Raw genomic sequence first — 18,051 nt, 5'->3', positions numbered from 1 at the left:
CTTGATCTAAGTTCAGAAGTATCCAAAATCGTGGAGGTGGAATGCACTCTTGGCTCAGCAGGGCTTGAGGTTATTACTTCAGCCAACTGAGGCGACGATCGCTCGGCATCATGTCTCCATAGCGGCTCTCTCCTCTGGCGTCTCTAATAGGGGTGCGCACGAAGAAAGTGTCTATCTGAGGTTGTAATTGCTCAGGAATGGGGAGAGGAGCTTGAAATCTCCCTCAGCTGAGCTTCTCTTTTTATGAGGCATTTGAAATGAGAAAACAATTCCAAGAAAAGAGCGGGAGAAGCACTACTTCAACGTGAAGATCAGGCGGCGGCCATTTTGTCCTCTCTTCTGTCCAGTTTTACCAGTGTCTTCACTTCTGGACAAAGGCTGAGCACCCAGGGATCTATCCCCTGTAGCTTACAGTGAGGATGAGGACCACTATGACCCCTGGGGGGATGATGCTTCAAAGTCCTCCGAAGGCTCAGAGGGTCTCCCATCAGACCCTTCTCCTCCAGAGGAGCGAAGGAAGTCTCCACATGAGGACTTGACTTTTGCAGGGTTCTTGAGGGTAATGGCAGAAGCCATCCCATTTCACTCATTAACAGAGGAAGATGCCAGACACAAAATGCTTGATCCTCCAGTTCGTGGAGCCTGCCAATTGGCAGTCCCGGTGCCAGTATTTGGCACCGGGACTGCCAATATACTGGCAGTCCCGGTGCACTGGATCCTTAAGGAGCTGCTGCTGAGGATATGGGAATAACCCCACACAGTACCTCCGGTTAATAAGGCAGACTTGGTTTACCTCATCCAGAAGGTTGCTGGATTTCATGAGCATCGCCTGCACCAGCAGTCGGTGGCAGTCTAATCTGCCCTCTGATCCATTCCTCAGCACCCCCGGGGAAGGACCACAGATCAATGGTCTTGGGAGGAAGATCTTTCAAAGTGCCATACTCATTGCCTGCATTGCTGCCTACCAGCTCTACATGAGCCAGTACACGCTGGACATCTGGAAGTAGGTGCAGGAAGTAGCCGAGCAGATGCCTCAAAGCAGCAGGCCATCCTCATGTCGCTGCTGCATAAAGGCCTGAAGTGCGGAAAACATGCGGTCTGAGTGACCTACGATGTTTTCAAGACTACATTGAGAATCTCTGCAGTGGGAAACTGCACCCGCAGAATGGCATAGCTGAGGGCCTCTGATCTCTACCATAGATACAGGAATGACTTGCTGACGTGCATGTATTGGGGAGAATCTCTTTGGAGATAGGGGGACAGAGGAAGTCTTGCTTTTGCTAAAGGAAGTAGTATCCTCTGCCCCTTACTTCCCGTCAACACCATCAGGGCGCTCTCAGCCATCCCAGGCAGCACCGAGCCCCAAGCCCCAGCTGGCAACATTATTCAACTCCAGGGACAAAGGTTTTGACTGAGTTGTAGGGAGCATGGGGACGGTGGACCTTCCGGTTGGGGGCAGGCTACGGTTCTTTGCAGACCAGTGGGTTCTTTCCATTGTTCATCAAAGGTATCAGTTGAACTATTGGGTGTCCCGCCAAATTGCCCTCCGTACCCATTTTGGGGGGCCAATAGCACATCAGCAGGTACTGCTAGTGGAGCTCTCCTCTCTCAACGGCCAGGGTGGTCAAACCCATACCACCAGGGCAAAGAGAGCAGAGATTCTACACCAAGTTCTTCCTGATTCCAAAGCGAACAGGAGGACTCCATCCCTAAGGACCTTGAACGAGTTTCTAAAAAAAAAAAAAGTTCAAGATGGTTGCTTTCTGGGTACTTGATCCCCCTTTTACAAAAGGGAAACGGGCTGTGTTCCTTCAATATAAAGGACACATATACTCGCATAGAGATCTTCCCCGGTCACAGGAAGTGTCTCTGATTTGTGGTGGTGAAACAGTACTTCAGTACCAGGTGCGTTAGCTCCAGTCCCACGAGTTTTACAAAATGTCTAGCTGTGGTTGTGGTGCACCTCTGCAGGCTTGGGAGTGCATGTTTCCCTTATCTGGACGATTGGCTGATCAAGAGCACATCTCAAGTATGGGCTCCAGGTCCATGCGCTTGACCATCCAGGTGTTGGAGTCACTAGGGTTTGGTTTTTCACTATCCAAAATCCCATTTCAGCCCGGTATATAAGAAATCTTTTAAATAAATAAAAAAATAAAAATAGGAGCCCTGCAAGACACAGCTCAGGCCAAGGCCTTCCTGCCTTGTCAGGTCATCACCCTGACTACCATTGTGGTAGAGATTTAGCAGAGCCAGCAGGTGTCAGCCTGGTACATGTTGATGCTGTTGGGCCATATGGGCCAAATGGATGGTTGGGGCCATATGGCCATAAACATGCGCGGAGTATAATGGACCCTGAGGTCGTAGTGGCACCAGGCCATCCAGAGCCTCCAGGTTTGCATTGGAGTCGCCCTTTCTGGGACTCATTGACCTGGTGGCTAGTAACTTTCCAATCCGGAACTGGGGATCTCATTTCGCAGTCTCCCTATTCAAATTGGTCCTAACTACGGATGCATCTACCTGGGGTGGGGAGCTCATGTAGATGGTTTTTGCTACCCAGAATCTTGCTCAGGAACGCTCTTGACAAATCCAACTTCTGGAGCTTCGGGCAATCAGATACATGCTATGGACTTTCAGAGATCGGCTGTCCAACAAAGTTGCCCTGATCCAAACAGACAACCAGGTAGCCATGTGGTATGTTAATAAGCAGGGAGTCATGGTATTGTTATCTCCTTTCTCAGGAAGTTACCCAGATCTGATCATGGGTCCTGTCCCACGGGGTAGAAGGCTAAGTCGAGGCTTTAGATTCCATGAGTGGTCCCTGGATCAGGGAGTAGCAAATTGGATATTCCGCCTCTAGTAGAGTCCGGACATAGATATGTTTGTGTCCCCTTGCAACAGGAAGGTGATTCTGTTCTGTTTCCTGTACAGGTCAGATGGCAAACCAGCCTCAGAAGCCCTTGTTTGTCATTGGGGCAAGGATGTTCTGTAAGCGTATCCTCCAATTCCCTTAGTGGTGAAGACACTTTTGAAGCTTCATGAGGACAAGGGGACTATGAACCTCATAGCTGATCATTGGCCAAGACAGTCTGGTTCCACTCCTACAGGAGTTGTCCCATCCGGAGACTGATCAGTCTGTGAACTTCCCCCAGAATCTCATCAGCAAGATCAAGGCAGGTTGTGGCATCCCAACCTCCAGGTCCCGTCTCTCACAGCCTGGATGTTGAGGTTAATTCTGCAACCACTCGATCTCTTAGAATATTGCTTCTAGAAAATCCTAAGGACTGAAGTGGAGGAGGTTTTCTGTGTGGTGTGAGCAGAAGGCCCTAGATCCATTCTCCTGCATCACACAAAAACTGCTTGATTACATTGTACACCTATTGGAAGGTGGCTTAAAAATCAACTCTTAGATGTTACGCCCATCTCTTTACACACTATAGTTTTACGATTCATGCAGGGCCCAATTCAATTGAAGCCTCTCCTAAGCCTCCTGCTGTGTCTTGGGAAATCAAAAGTGGTGTTAGCTCATCTGATGAAAGCTCCTTTGAGCCACATGCACCTGTGACCTGAAGTATCTGACCTGGAAGGTAATATTTTTCGTGGTGGTCCATCAATGCACAGGATAGGGGTTCCAGGCTTTAATTACTTATCCACCTTATCTAAGTTTATCATGACAAGGGTTTGGTCTTGCATAAGCACCGTAAGTTCCTACCTAAGGTGGTGATGGACTTCATCTTAACCAGTCCTCATCCTGCCAGCATTCTTCCCCATTAGAGTTTTTTATTTTATTTATTTATCTTTATATACCGGTGTTCGATTTTACATATCACATATTTACATTTAAACAAAATTTGCAGGAACTCATGCGTTACCTTTGTCAAATACATTAAACATAAACTAGGGAGGAGGAATAGCCTAGTGGTTAGAGCAGTGGACTATGAACCAGGGTTCAAGTCCTGCTGTCGCTCCTTGTGACCTTGGGCAAGTCACTTTACCCTCCATTGCCTCAGGTACAAAAACTTAGATTGTAAGCCCTCTGGGGATAGGGAAATACCTACAGTACCTGAATGTAAACCGGTGTGATATCTCGATTGAGATCAAAATGTCGGTATATATAAAAAAAAAATAATAATAATATGGGGATTGTTAACAAGGGATATAAAAGAACATGGGGAATGGCTAACACTACGGGATGCACGAAGGGGTGCACAAAGGGGAGTGCCCCTTTGTCGAGCTCGCACGACGCCTGGTGTTCTGGCGCTTTAACGTCCGTCACAGTCCTCAGTGACGTCAGAGGGGGCGGGTCTCCCGATTAAGGATCACTCACCGCCCCTCCCCTCTCAGTTCCAGATAGATTCTTTCACCTTTTTTTTTTTCTTTCTTTCTGTCTTTCTCATCACTGTTAGTTATTTCAGGGAGCCCGGTGGTGATGGTGTGTGGCATCCCTGTGCGCAGGCACCCAGTATTCTGGCGCCGTTTTGGGTCTGTCTCAGTCCTCAGTGACATCAGAGGGGACGGGTCTTAGACTTGCACAGACACTATCCAATTGGCTTGCAGATTGCATCTCCTTCTTTAATGACCAGGTGGGACTGCATCTTGGGGGTCCTGTCAAGGCTCATTTCCTAGCGTGTAGCAGATGGACTCAAAACAAATGGGTATAGTGTGCTCGTGCTAGCAGTTGGAGATTGATCTGACTTCACAGGAAGTGAAGCAATGCAGTAATTTCCGTCTCCAAAGCAGTTCGGAGCTACCTCACGCTCGCTGAGCGTGTTTCCAAATTCGAACGACTAAATTCATTGAAGAAACCTACTGAAGACGAGCCCCGCACTCCTGTGGTGATACCAGGCGGTCACTCACCCAATTGAGTTTCCCGAGCTGACTTCCGTGGTCCCTCGGAGGTGAGAGCCTCGGTCCGGTGGCCGATTCGCCACAGGGACCCAGCCCCCCGAGTGAGAAGGGCTCGGGTGCGGCCTGGCCCCCGAGCGAGATGAGTTCGGGTGTGGCCTAGAGGCAGCCTCGGTCCCAGCGTGGACGAGCGAGGCAAGTTCGGGTGCGGCCTAGAGGCAGCGGGTGCACTTCCTTAAAGAGCGGCGGTGAAGGTACTCACCCTCTCCCCCTGCTGCCGGAGACCGCTCGGGTTGCAGCCGGGAAGCGCCGAAGACAAGGTAAGGCGTACATCTTTACTTGGTCTCCGAGGAAGTGCGGACTGATTGGGCCTGCCTAAGAGGCGGCCCCACCAAGGAGGTCGCCATTTTGCCTGCCTACATGCCTTCGCCTGCTAGGCGCACGTTGCTGGGCGCATGCTGTGGGCGCACGCGATGGGCTCACGCTGCTAGAATACGCGCACATTATAATACGCCCGTTATAGGCGCATGCTGTTAAGCACATGCTGTTAAGCGTACTTGTTAGGTGCACATCGTAGGAGATACCGATTTTCAGGCGAATGGAGCATAAGAGAGCCCAGTCGTCCGCAGAGCCGGCACCTCCAGAATCAGGCATGAAAGCTCTAAGCCTCTGCTCAGCATGCAACCTCAGAGCCACACAGAGCGAGGAAGCAGACTCACTATGTGCCCAATGTGAGGAGGCCATGAGAGTTCCAGGACAGGACCGGTCCAAGCCCAGTGGTTCCTCAGGGAACACAAGGACTTAGCAGGCCGCGGCGAGCAACCAGGGAATCAGAGAGACCTGGTGCCCCTACGGCCAGATCCGGCTTCTCTTTCCTGGGTGGAATTGTTCAAAGGGATTCACGCCTTTGTTCAGATGCAGTCTGCTCCTCGAATGGGTCTTTCCGTCCCGGTTGATCCGGCCCCTGGACCCTCGAGACCTAGACGCGGCTACTCGCCACCCGACAGCCCCGGTTATGGGGATTCGGATTATTCCGAAGAACATGAGGAGCCCCCCGAGGAGGATGAACTTCCCTCAGAGATAGAACCATATCGGACCATGAGACGCTTCTTTCGGAAAGAGGATCTTCCAGGCCTGGTCTGACAATGCTTATCAGAACTGGCCATTCTGGGCCAGGACAACCCAGGGGACCCCAAGATGAACCCCCTGTTAGAGGGCCTGCGCCAAACAGCTCACCATTTTCCCCTCCTACAAGCTGCACAGCAGCTAATCGATTTGGAATGGAAGGCACCGGAGGCCTCATTCAAAGGGGGTCAGGCCTTGTCAGACATGTAACCTCTGGATCCGGCGTCCAAGGAGCTGCTGGCGTGCCCCAAGGTAGACGCCATAGTTAACGCAATCGTGAAGCACACGACCATTCCGGTGGAGGGGGGAGCGGCCCTCAAGGATACCCATGACCGCATGGACACCATCCTGAAACAAGCCTTTGAGGTAGCAGCCATGTCCCTACGAATCGCGACTTGCTGCACCGTGGTGACGCGTTCCTGTTTATCACAAGCGAGAAACAACACCCCGGGAGAAGACATGGAATCAGTTCTTGCATTTCTCACTGACGCAGCCTCCGACCTCGTCCGTACGGCAGCCAAGGGAGTGTCATCCTCAGTGGCAGCCAGAAGACAGCTTTGGCTACGCAATTGGGCGGCCGACTCTTCTTCCAAGACACGCCTCACAAGAATGCCCTTTAAGGGTTCCCTACTATTCGGCAGCGATCTCGAACTGGGCTACTAAATGGAGTGCTTCTCCATTACCCCGTCTACCAGAAGACAGGTCGAGGAGGAGCCAGCGTTCTTTTTCTAGACCATCCAGAGGTAGAAACTCTCAGCGCTTCAACCCTTACAGGACTCGCTATCAAGCACCTCGTTCTCAGGCCAGGAACCAGCCCTTTTGGGCTAAGCACAACAAGAAGAGAACCGGCTCGGGTTCTGGTCCCGGCCGCAACCCGCAATGACAATCAGCCGACCCAACCGGGGGTAGCAGCCATAGGGGGCAGGCTAACCCTCTTCTACCGCAGGTGGGTCGAGATCACTTCGGATAAGTGGGTCCTCGCCATCATCTGAGAAAGTTATTATCTGGATTTTCTTCGACTTCCACCGGACAAGTTTGTGGAATCTCCTTGTTCGCCTCTCAAGAAAGCGGCACTAGAAGTGACCTTACAGAGGCTCCTGGCCCTAAAAGCCATAATCCCAGTACCTGCAGGAGAGAGAAATTCTGGGTACCCAAGAAGGAGGGCACTTTCAGGCCCGTCCTGGACCTCAAGTCAGTCAACCGACACCTACGGGTCCCCAGCTTTCACATGGAAACTCTGCGGTCTGTCAAGAATTCAGTACAGCTAGGGGAGCTTCTCAACTCCCTAGATCTGTCAGAAGCCTATCTGCATATCCCAATTCATCGGGATCACCAGCGCTATTTGCGCTTCAAGGTCCTGAATCAGCACTTCCAGTTCTGTGCTCTACCCTTCGGGTTAGCCACTGCGCCGCGTATCTTTACCAAGGTCATAGTAATAGTGGCGGCGGCACTCAGGAAGGAAGGAATTCTCGTCCATCCCTACCTGGACGATTGGCTGATCAGGGCGAAGTCACAGGAGGAGAGCCACCGGGCAACCAACAGAGTTATAGCTCTTCTGGAAAGCCTCGGATGGGTAGTCAACATAAACAAGAGCTCCCTATAGCCGTCCCAGTCGCTGGAATACCTAGGAGTCCAATTCGACACCCAAGAAGACAAGGTCAGCCTGACCTCCAAGAGAAAGTCAAAACTCCGGAATCATCTGCAGGTCCTGCTGAGCGCCAGCTGGCCCACAGCTCGGGATTATCTACAAGTCCTCGGCCTCATGGCATCCACTCTGGAGGTGGTGCCATGGGCGCGGGGTCATATGAGACCATTGCAACGCGCCCTTCTAACTCGATGGAGCCCACGATCACAGAACTATACCATACACCTACCTCTACCAGCCAGAGTGCGGAATCAACTACGCTGGTGGTTACAGCCCGGCCACATGAGCTGGGGGGTCAAGAATGTCCTCCCCGACCTGGATTCTGCTCACCACAGATGCCAGCCTGAACGGATGGGGAGCACACTGCGAAGAACTCACCGCCCAAGGGCAGTGGAACAGAGAAGAGTCGGGGTGGAACATCAACAGACTAGAGGCACGGGCAGTCAGGCTAGCCTGCCTGCGATTTGCCCACAGACTTCGCAACAGAGCGGTCAGAGTGATGTCAGACGACGCCACCACGGTGGCATACATCAATCAACAGGGCGGAACCAGAAGCCAACAAGTGTCCCTAGAAATAACGCCCCTAATGATTTGGGCAGAAGCAAATCTCCAGGACATCTCCGCCGTCCACATCGCCGGGAAGGACAACACTACGGCAGACTTCCTCAGCAGAGAAAGTCTAGATCCAGGGGAATGGCAGCTGTCGCCCACAGCTTTCCAGATGATTGTGGATCAGTGGGGGACGCCGGGCATGGACCTATTAGCAGACAGGTCCAACGCTCAAGTAACCAGATATTTCAGCCGCAGGCGGGATCCTCGAGCCCAGGGGATCGAAGCCCTGGTACAGCCTTGGCCTCGGGATCCTGCTATATGCCTCTCCTCCATGGCCCCTGCTGGGTGCCATTATACACAAGATTCGGCGGCACAGAGGCCTAGTTCTTTTAGTGGCCCCGGACTGGCCAAGAAGACCCTGGTACGCAGACATGAGAAGACTACTGGCAGGGAATCCTCTCCCTCTGCCTCCATACAGGGACCTGCTGCGGCAAGGTCCCATCCTCCACGAGGATCCGGCTCAATTCTCTCTTACGGTCTGGCTAGACTGAAGAAAAGAGGATACTCGGAGCCGGTAATAGATACACTTCTCCGAGCACGTACGTTCTCCACATCCCTAACATATATCAGGATCTGGAGAGTATTTGAAGCCTGGTGCGACTCTCACAGCACCAATTCGCATGCCGCTAAGATTCCTATCATTTTGGACTTCCTACAAGATGGACTTCAGAAGGGTCTGTCCCTCAGCTCCATCAAGGTTCAGGTAGCAGCGCTGTCTTGCTACGGTCCCAGGAGTGACGGCAACACCATTGCCAAACACCCAGATGTCTCACGTTTCCTGAAAGGAGTCAAACACATTCGCCCGCCACTGAAGTGGCCGGTGCCCTTGTGGAACCTCAACCTAGTATTGGAATTTCTAGCGAGATCAGCCTTTAGGCCCCTTCGAGGCCTGTCTCTCCGTTTGTTAACCTTGAAGATGGTGTTCTTGCTGGCTGTATGTTCGGCATGCCGCATTTCAGAGCTACAAGCACTGTCCTGCCGTGATCCATTTCTCTGAATCACTCCAGAAGCTATCCATCTTCTCACTGTTCCATCCTTTTTACCTAAAGTGGTCTCCCACTTTCACCTCAACCAAACCATATCCTTGCCTACCACGGAAGGTTTGAAGAAGTCAGAAGAAGGTCGAATGCTACGCCATCTCGACATCGGCAGACTGCTGTCCAGATACCTGGAAAGGTCTGAAGCAATACGAAAGACAGACCACCTGTTCGTCCTTCACAGCGGGCAGAAGCAAGGGAAGCAGCCTCACGGCCAACCATCGCCCGCTGGATTAAAGAAGTTATCAAGGCAGCCTAGGTAGAGGCAGGAAAACCACCACCTCTACAGGTCAAGGCTCATTCTACCAGAGAGCAATCGGCCTCTTGGGCAGAAACTAAGATGCTGTCGCCTGCAGAGATATGTAAAGCGGCGACGTGGTCCTCCCTCCATACCTTCTCCAGATTCTACCGTCTGGATGTCCAGGCCAGGGAGGACACAGCATTTGCGAGGGCAATCCTACACGGTCCTCAGGCAGCCTCCCGCCCAGTCCGGGAGTAGCTTTTGTACATCCCATTTGTTTTGAGTCCATCTGCTACATGCTAGGAAATGTTGAGATTACTTACCTGATAATCTCCTTTTCCTTAGTGTATGCAGATGGACTCAGCATCCCGCCCGGCTGCCGGTATACATTGAGATTTGCCGACTCACGGTAAGCCATGTTTTCTTATATTGGGCATCCACCCTGCCGGGTGTCGACGCCTTCTGGCTGAGTACACTGGCAGTCTCCAGCTACCATCAATTGGTCAGGGTAATCCTGTTCATTTAATCGATCGGTCAGTCACACATATATCCATAAAGCTTTGCAAGGAAGATTACTGAATTTTTTCACTTCCTGTGGGGGTATATGTACCCGTGCTGACGTCAGATCAGTCTCCAACTGCTAGCACGAGCACACTATACCCATTTGTTTTGAGTCCATCTGCATACACTAAGGAAAAGGAGATTATCAGGTAAGTAATCTCAACATTCTATCAGCCATGGCAGTGTCTGTGACCCACTTACGAGCAGTTCCCATGGAGGCTGCAACGTAGGGTTCTCTCCATACATTTACATCGCGCTATTGTCTGGATAGAGATGGCTGACAAGACAGTAGTTTTGGCAAGTCTGTCCTTCGGAACTTGTTTGAGGTATAGATCCCAACTTTCTCCATCTAGGTCCCGTTGTTTGGGTTCAAGCTTTCTCTCTCCATTACTAACAGCACCATTGTTGTGCCCATTGTCACCTGAGTAGGTGTCTGTTGGTCCCCTTTTTGTGTTGGGAAGCAGCCTGTAGCTAGGGATTCACCCATGTGTGAGGACTACCAATCTGCTTGTCCTTGAAAGCAGAGTTGCTTACCTGTAACAGGTGATCTGAGGACAGCAAAGATGTTAGTTCTCATGAAACCTATCCGCCACCCTGTGGAGTTGAGTTACTCCTATTTTTTTTGTGCTGTTTATAATTCTATGATACGAGACTGGAGAGATGTACCCCGCATGGACAGATGGTATAGGGCATGCTCAGTGTTCCTAGTCAAATTATATAGAAACTTTGACATTAGTTTCTGTATTGGGCTCCTACTGTCCTCAGAACACCTGTTACAGGTAAGTAATTTTGTTTTACCAAATCTAAATAAATACAGTGTGATGCATGCATGGAATTCTAAAGATGGTCAGTACACCATTGCTCCAATTTACTTAAATTCATAATGGTGGGATGACCTATGAAATAAAATCTTTAAAAATCTGTATTTTCCTCAAGTGAGAAAAGAGGAAAATCATCATTGTATTTGCTTGTTAGGTATTGCTAAAAAAACAAACCCCAGTTCTTAATACTACTTGCTTTAACAATTCATAAGCATTCATATAGCCACCATCTGGGGTGGATGAGCTTGCAGCAGAATTGTAGCACCTGAATTACTTTACCTTTTATGAAAGAGTAGAGGAGAGAACATGACTTCCCCAGGGTATTAGTTTGATTCTAAGGAAGGCATCAGTTTTAAAAGTATAATCAAGAGACTCTTGCCACTTCAGTGCATAAGCAACATATTAGTTGATCATGTAGTTCAACACCTCAAAACTTGTTTTAATATTGTAGTAGTAATGTGACACCAACGTTTCTTAATTTCTTACTAGGCTGGCATGTCTGCACCGGGCACCAGAAGAGAGATCTACGATCAGAAGGGGGCATTACAACCACTAGACAACTCTACCATTTCATTACAGATGGGTACCAACAAAGTGGCCTCTCAGAAAGGCATGAGTGTATATGGCCTTGGAAGACAAGTATATGACCCCAAATACTGTGCTGCCCCAACAGAACCTGTAATTCATAATGGAAGTCAAGGAACAGGCACCAATGGCTCTGAAATTAGTGATAGTGATTACCAGGCAGAATACCCAGATGAGTATCAGGGCGAGTACCCAGATGATTATCCAAGAGATTACCATGCTCAGTACAATGACCAAGGAATAGATTATTAGACTTGCACAGAATGCTCAGTATTAGTTCTTTATTTTATTCAATGAAGACCAAGCTAGACTTGTGTAATTTTTACTTGTCTTCCTTACATTATTATACTTAATATACTTAAAGAAATATTGCCTTACATTCCTTTTTCCTTTCTCTGCCTTTTTGTATCTATATAGTTGCCTTTAAGTGCTGTAGCAATACTGTTCTACAGCATAACCAATAATTGCATATGAAGTAAAAAGGAATACTGTGAAAAGGGGATAGGGAGCAAATAACCAATTCTGTTAATACAGGCCTATGCATTCTTACATGATCTCCAATGTTAACAAGCTTGTTAGACAATAGCCATCACTTTTTTTTAAAAGACAATAATCTTTTTTTGTTCCAGTAGCATTTTGTAACTTAGTATCTGATTTCAACATGGTGTACTTTCAATACTTTCTTGATAATGCAGGTTTTGCCAATTAAGTTCCTACATTGATGCATAGTAATTTAAATTCCATTACCTTCAGTACCTATAAGATTTAGATTGCTAAATTAAATTGGGCATGTTATGATTAAGACTGACCAAGCATGTAAAAATCAAGTTGTCTTGGCTAGAAAGGGAGCTTGTACAAAGTCTAGTGAACCTGGAGGACTCTTCAGTTTTGACAGTGCATTTACTTTTATTGTATGTGCCATAAATGTAGGCGTACTTTATTCTTTCCACTGTATTTATTGCCACATTTCTCAGTATAAACTGATCTGTGTATTTTTATAAATAAATTTTTTGATATTTTTTCCCTTAAATATGTCAAACTGAAGGTTTGTGTGTAATTTGTGCAAGAATAACTTTCCAGTACTGTTTTATTCTCACTTCATGTTTTTGAACCAAAACAAATGCTGTAAGATTGCCACTTGTGAATGATACAAATAAACTGTATCATTTACTTGGACACAAGCCATCATGGTTCATGTTTAATTTAAATCAACTAAACCTTGTACTCAGAGGAAGCAGCAGTGAAACTTACATTCTAATGATCAATAAAAATGTGGCTTTATGTAAGCTAATGGTGATAACTTGGGATAAGAAATCATGGGTTTATGTTGACTGAGATCAATTTTATAAAACCTCTTCTGAAAAATCATACCCTTAAAACACTTAGCTATAAAATATTAACTATATGAAGGATATGTAACTTTCTAATCTCTTGACTGCTACCTGAGGCAAGGAAAGAGGGTACACCCCCCCTTTTTGGCTATTTGAAATGCTAGGGAAAGGGAGGATGTGGGGTCAGGATTCCCAGAGCAGTGTGAGATAGTGCTAAACATATTTCTAGGAAGCTGGCAGGAACCTTTACCACCTGCCTCCTAGGGAAGTTGGAGATGGCTGAATGATGTGGCTGTATGTGTGACTCTCAGGGCTAGTGCAAGGGTATTAGGTGCCCTAAGTGAACCTTACAGCCCTACGCACAACTCCTGCCCCCAGCCATCAGTCCTTCCCATACACAATTTAAAATTATGAATTTATAAAAGATTTTACATGAAAAGGCAAAGTACAATCTGAGGTTAAAACACCACTTATAACATAATTATATTCTCCTAGTACAAGCAGGATGGCAGTCCTCACACATGGAAGACATCATCGGATGGAGCCCAGCATGGAGCTTTGAAATCAAAGATTCTAGAGCTTTCAGCATGCCCTACTGAGCATGTGTTAGGTGCGAGCTTGGCCCTCAGAAAGCCACAAGTAACCTGAATTGCAAGTTAGAATACAGTAAACCTCCCATACCAAACTGCCAGCACTCAAAAAGTTACAACCCTGCCTATGAAAAAGCAATACTGTAAATATTACACCAGGTCCTAAACACCCATACACCAATATTAGGAAAACCAAGCAAGCCAGGCTGCTAAAGACCCCTACACAGAAATTACACAGTAGCGGAATATCTCACCTCACATATGCAAAAACACACAGACCTCACTAAATAAGGAATAGAGACATAAAGTACAAATAGAAATGTGCAGACAAAAACTGTACTGGAAACTCCAAGAAGCCAGCTCTATATGCAGTGCAAGAGTGGAAAAACTGAAACATCACCATTCCTCATAAAACAATACAATCAAGAACTATAAAATATCAATCCATAATAGTAAAAACATGCTAAAATTATTTCAAAACAGCTGACTCTCACCCCCTTCTTACTCAACCCCTTCCCTGCCCTTCCTTCCCAACACACCACCACCTCCCCTTTTCTCCCTCACACTTTCTCCCTTTCTCACCATATCCTCCCTCTCTCACCTCCTCCCTTCCTCCTACTCCTCCCTTTCCCTCTCCTGCACTTCCTCCCTTCTCTCTCCCCTCCATTTTCCCCACACCTTCACCCTTCCTCTTCTCTCTCCTCACACCTCCTCCCTTCCCCTTCCTCTCCCCTTTCCTTCTCTTTCCCAACTCTACTCCCTTCTCCTGCTCACTCATTCACTCCCTAAGTGAGAAGGGAATGGGAGCAGGGCTATTTGAAGAGGAGGCTGAGTGAGAACTTCCCCTTCAGTCAGCTCAGCCACTAGAAAAGGAAGGGTGGCTGACCAGGGGATGGGTAAGTTCTCACTCAATCTCTCCTCGGTAAAAAGGGAGAGAAGGGGGTTGAGCTGATGCAATAGGAAAAGGTTATCTTTACTCACCTTCTTTTAATGCCTGGCCTCACTGCTTCTTCCTGCTTGCTGTGGGGGTGGGAACCCAGAGGGCAGGCCATGAACACCACCGCCTCCTTTCTTCTTGTCTGCCTGTAGGGGGTGGGAACCCTACGGGCAAGACACAAACACCACCATCGCTTTCCTTCTTGGTGTGCAGTGACATTTATAGCAGGGAATTAGTATTGCTCCCTAAACTCTCTGTCCCCTAGAGACAAAAGGCGCATGGAACCCATATGGAATTAGGCCTGTTGTAACATGTAATGGGTGTGGGCTTGGCCCTCAGAAAGCAGTGAATAAACAATTACAATATAGTAAACTTCCCATGCCAAAAACAGCACCAACTGCCAGCACTCAAACTACAACCCTATCTACGAAAAGACAACACTGCAAATATTACATCACACTTTAAAACACCAATATACCTCCTATTTAGAAAACAGAACAAGCTGGGCTGCCTAAAATACCTATAAAATTAAAAAAAAATACATATTCCTAAAAATATTGTACAAAAGCTAGATAAAACTATATAAGTTCCTTCTTCAGATGTCAGATCAGAGACATTCACATCTAAAGATGGATCCTATACTGTCTCAATAACTCCATGTACAGTAGTTTTGGATAATACTTACATAACTAAAAATAAAAAATTTTAACAGCCTGTCACGCATACAGTTTTCCCCAAAAGACAAATCTACCATATCAATACACTAGCTCCCAGAACTCAAAACAGCAACAACCCTACTCAGGAAAGAGTAGCACTGCAAATATTACATCAGGCCTTAGAAGACCAATACTCCTATTGAAAACAGAACAAGATGAAATGCTATGGACCTACATAAACTATACACAGCAAAATCTCTCACATTGATCACACATACAAAACACAGACCCTTAAAGGCAAAAGACCAACAAACACCAAAAAATGAAATATAATACATCAATCATAAAAGTAAAACCATACTAATAAAAAAATATTTAAAAACTGAGTAGAAAACATAAAACATCAAATATTTTGGGGAATTATAACCATTTCAAAACAGCAGACACATCCAATAATAAAGCTAATAAGGATTTTTAAAACTCCTGCTCTTCATACCTGGGATGTTTTGATTTCCAGCTGCTCTAAGATTGTTAATTGGGGTAGGGGGGAGCTGTAAAATCTTTATCCACACACATACATCCAACACAAAGGCTCTCCTCCACACCAGCCACTGGTTCTCACCTACCCAACCACACTAGATCTCACGCACACCCACACACTAGCAGTCACACATTCAGACATCCTCGCACACAAGCTCTTACCCACCCACACACACTCTCAAACCCCCCTCCCCAGCATACAAACAGCCTTCCTCCCCACCCTCACAGAGCCTTGGTCACACACATAAACCGACATAAAGGATCTCATCCACGAAGTCATCCACATGTACACACAGACCCTCTTCCCCACCTCACACCATGTCACACATACAGTGTTACACAGACACAAATACGCAGGCTCTGACACAGCCACCCACCCATACACACTGGCTCCTACCCTCCCACCCCCATATACAGAGCTTCTCAAACCTACCTCCAAAGAGTCTCACCCACACATACGCAGGATCTTAACCACCCACCCAAGTAGTCATCTACATATGTAGTCACCCACACACACGCTCTGACACTCCTCCAATACACACAAGCTCTCACCCATCTACCCAGGCAGGCAGTCACCCACACACACTCATAGGGCCAAGGCCTTTTTTCAGCTGCCAGTAGGATGAGGTCTACATCAGCCACAGTGTCGTCCTCTCTTAGGTTGCCAGTTGTGGGGTGGGCAGCAGCAGGAGTCACGTTTATCCCAACATCATCACCTGCTGCAGTGGGGCCAGTCTTCTAGTAAAAGCTGCGAGACTGGTCCTACGGCAGCAGGATATAACGTTGGGATAAACGTTCTGCTACCCAGGGTTAGGGATGTATATTGCCACTGAGTGGATCGGGCAGAGGTTTGGTTTATCCCTGTGCCTGATCCGATGTTTGACTTTGGAGGCAGGGTGAGGCAGTGGCTGCGGTAGAGGTTTTGGAGGGGAATATTTTGGTGTTCCAAAGTTCTACCGCCTGAGGCCACCGCCTCACCCTGCCTCATGATAGAACCGCCCCTGCTTAGGAAAATAACTTTCTCCTCATGCTTCTGGTTGGAATCATGCAATACTGTTCCTTCCCTTTCGAAAGCTGGTATGCACTGTACATGGCTATTTACTCTGAAGATGACCCTACGTACATTTCCAGTGGGTTTTATTTGTAAAGCATTTTAGCTTCTAATCTGAATGGAAGATTCTAAATAAATGTAGATAAACTATCATGCAACTTTACACTGCTTACAGCAAACAATGCTGCAGATTTATGGCATGAGATTGAAATTAAGCATTTGATCATGTGTATTTGGTGTTAGTCTGCATATTTTAGTTGTCTGTCTGAATTTCTGCAACCAAGGTGTGTTTGTGTGTTGAACATACAAGAACTTTCTACTTTGTAGGATGAATTATCCAAATGAAGAAAATGCAAGGAATTCACATGTTCTTGCTGCATAAATATGTGAAGGCAATAAACAAGTTACTTGTTTTTTAATAGTGTATGCGTCCTCTGATTTGGATGCAAGGGAATTTTGGTGCTTTTTTTTTTTTTTGCTATTCAAATTTTAAGTGCTATGAAAATTCTCAAATTACCTTAACCATATGGTGCAATTTGTAAACTGTGAATTGACAGTTAAATTATTTAGCCACTGTTTTGGGTTTCCAAACTGTGTCGATACTTTTCCTATATTAATTGTTTGGTGTGTACATATATTTAAAAATATATATTTTCCTAGCGTGTAGCAGATGGACTCAAAACAAGTGGGTATAGTGTGCTCGTGCTAGCAGTTGGAGATGGATCTGACGTCAGCACGGGTACATATACCCCCACAGGAAGTGCAGCAATTCAGTAATTTCCGTCTCCAAAGCAGTTTGGAGCTACCTCACGCTCGCTGAGCATGTTTCCAAATTCTAAACGACTAAATTCATAGAAGAAACCTACCTGAAGACGAGCCCCGCATTCCTGCGGTGATACCAATCGGTCCCTCCCCCAGTTGAGTTTCCCGAGCTGATTTCCGTGATCCCTCTGAGGTAAGAGCCTCGGTCCGGTGGCCGACTCGCGGCAGGGACCTAGCCCCCGAGTGAGAAGGGCTCGGGCGCGGCATAGAGGCAGCCTCGGTCCCAGTGAGGACTTGGCCCCCGAGCGAGACTAGTTCGGGCGCGGCCTAGAGGCAGCGGGTGCACTTCCTCGAGTGCAGCGGTGAAGGTACTCGCCCTCTCCACCCGCAGCCGGAGACCACCCGGTTGCAGCCGGGAAGCGCCGAAGACAAGGTAAGGCGTACATCTTTATTGTGGTCTCTGAGGAAGTGAGGAGTAGCGGGGGCAGCCCGCCAAGGAGGTCGCCATTTTGGCTGCCTGCCCGCCTTCGCCACCTGGGCGCACGTTACTAAGCGCATGCTGTTAGGCGCATGTTGCTCGGCGCACGTTGCTCAGCACACGCCGATAGATAGGCGCCCGTTGTAAGGCGCCCGTTAAGCGCACGTCCGTAAGACGCCCGTTCCTAGGCGCAGGTTGCTAAGCGCAGGTTGAGTAGCGCGCATACATAAGCGCAAT

The 18,051-nt window shown here is 47.8% G+C and overlaps 1 protein-coding gene across 1 annotated transcript in view; it reads left to right on the top strand.

Moving 5' to 3' along the window:
• The window catches only part of CNN3 (calponin 3), a 223,335-nt gene extending 210,690 nt beyond the window's left edge, over positions 1–12,645 (top strand). The window contains exon 7 of the mRNA XM_029617628.1: positions 11,374–12,645. Coding sequence (XP_029473488.1) covers positions 11,374–11,721 — 348 coding nt within the window. The 3' untranslated portion in view covers positions 11,722–12,645. The remainder of the gene's footprint in view (positions 1–11,373) is intronic.
• The last annotated feature ends 5,406 nt before the right edge of the window (positions 12,646–18,051 follow it).

Source organism: Rhinatrema bivittatum, chromosome 10 (assembly GCF_901001135.1).
Source record: "Rhinatrema bivittatum chromosome 10, aRhiBiv1.1, whole genome shotgun sequence".
Lineage (NCBI taxonomy): Eukaryota > Metazoa > Chordata > Amphibia > Gymnophiona > Rhinatrematidae > Rhinatrema > Rhinatrema bivittatum.
This window is presented reverse-complemented; position numbering and strand designations above follow the sequence as displayed.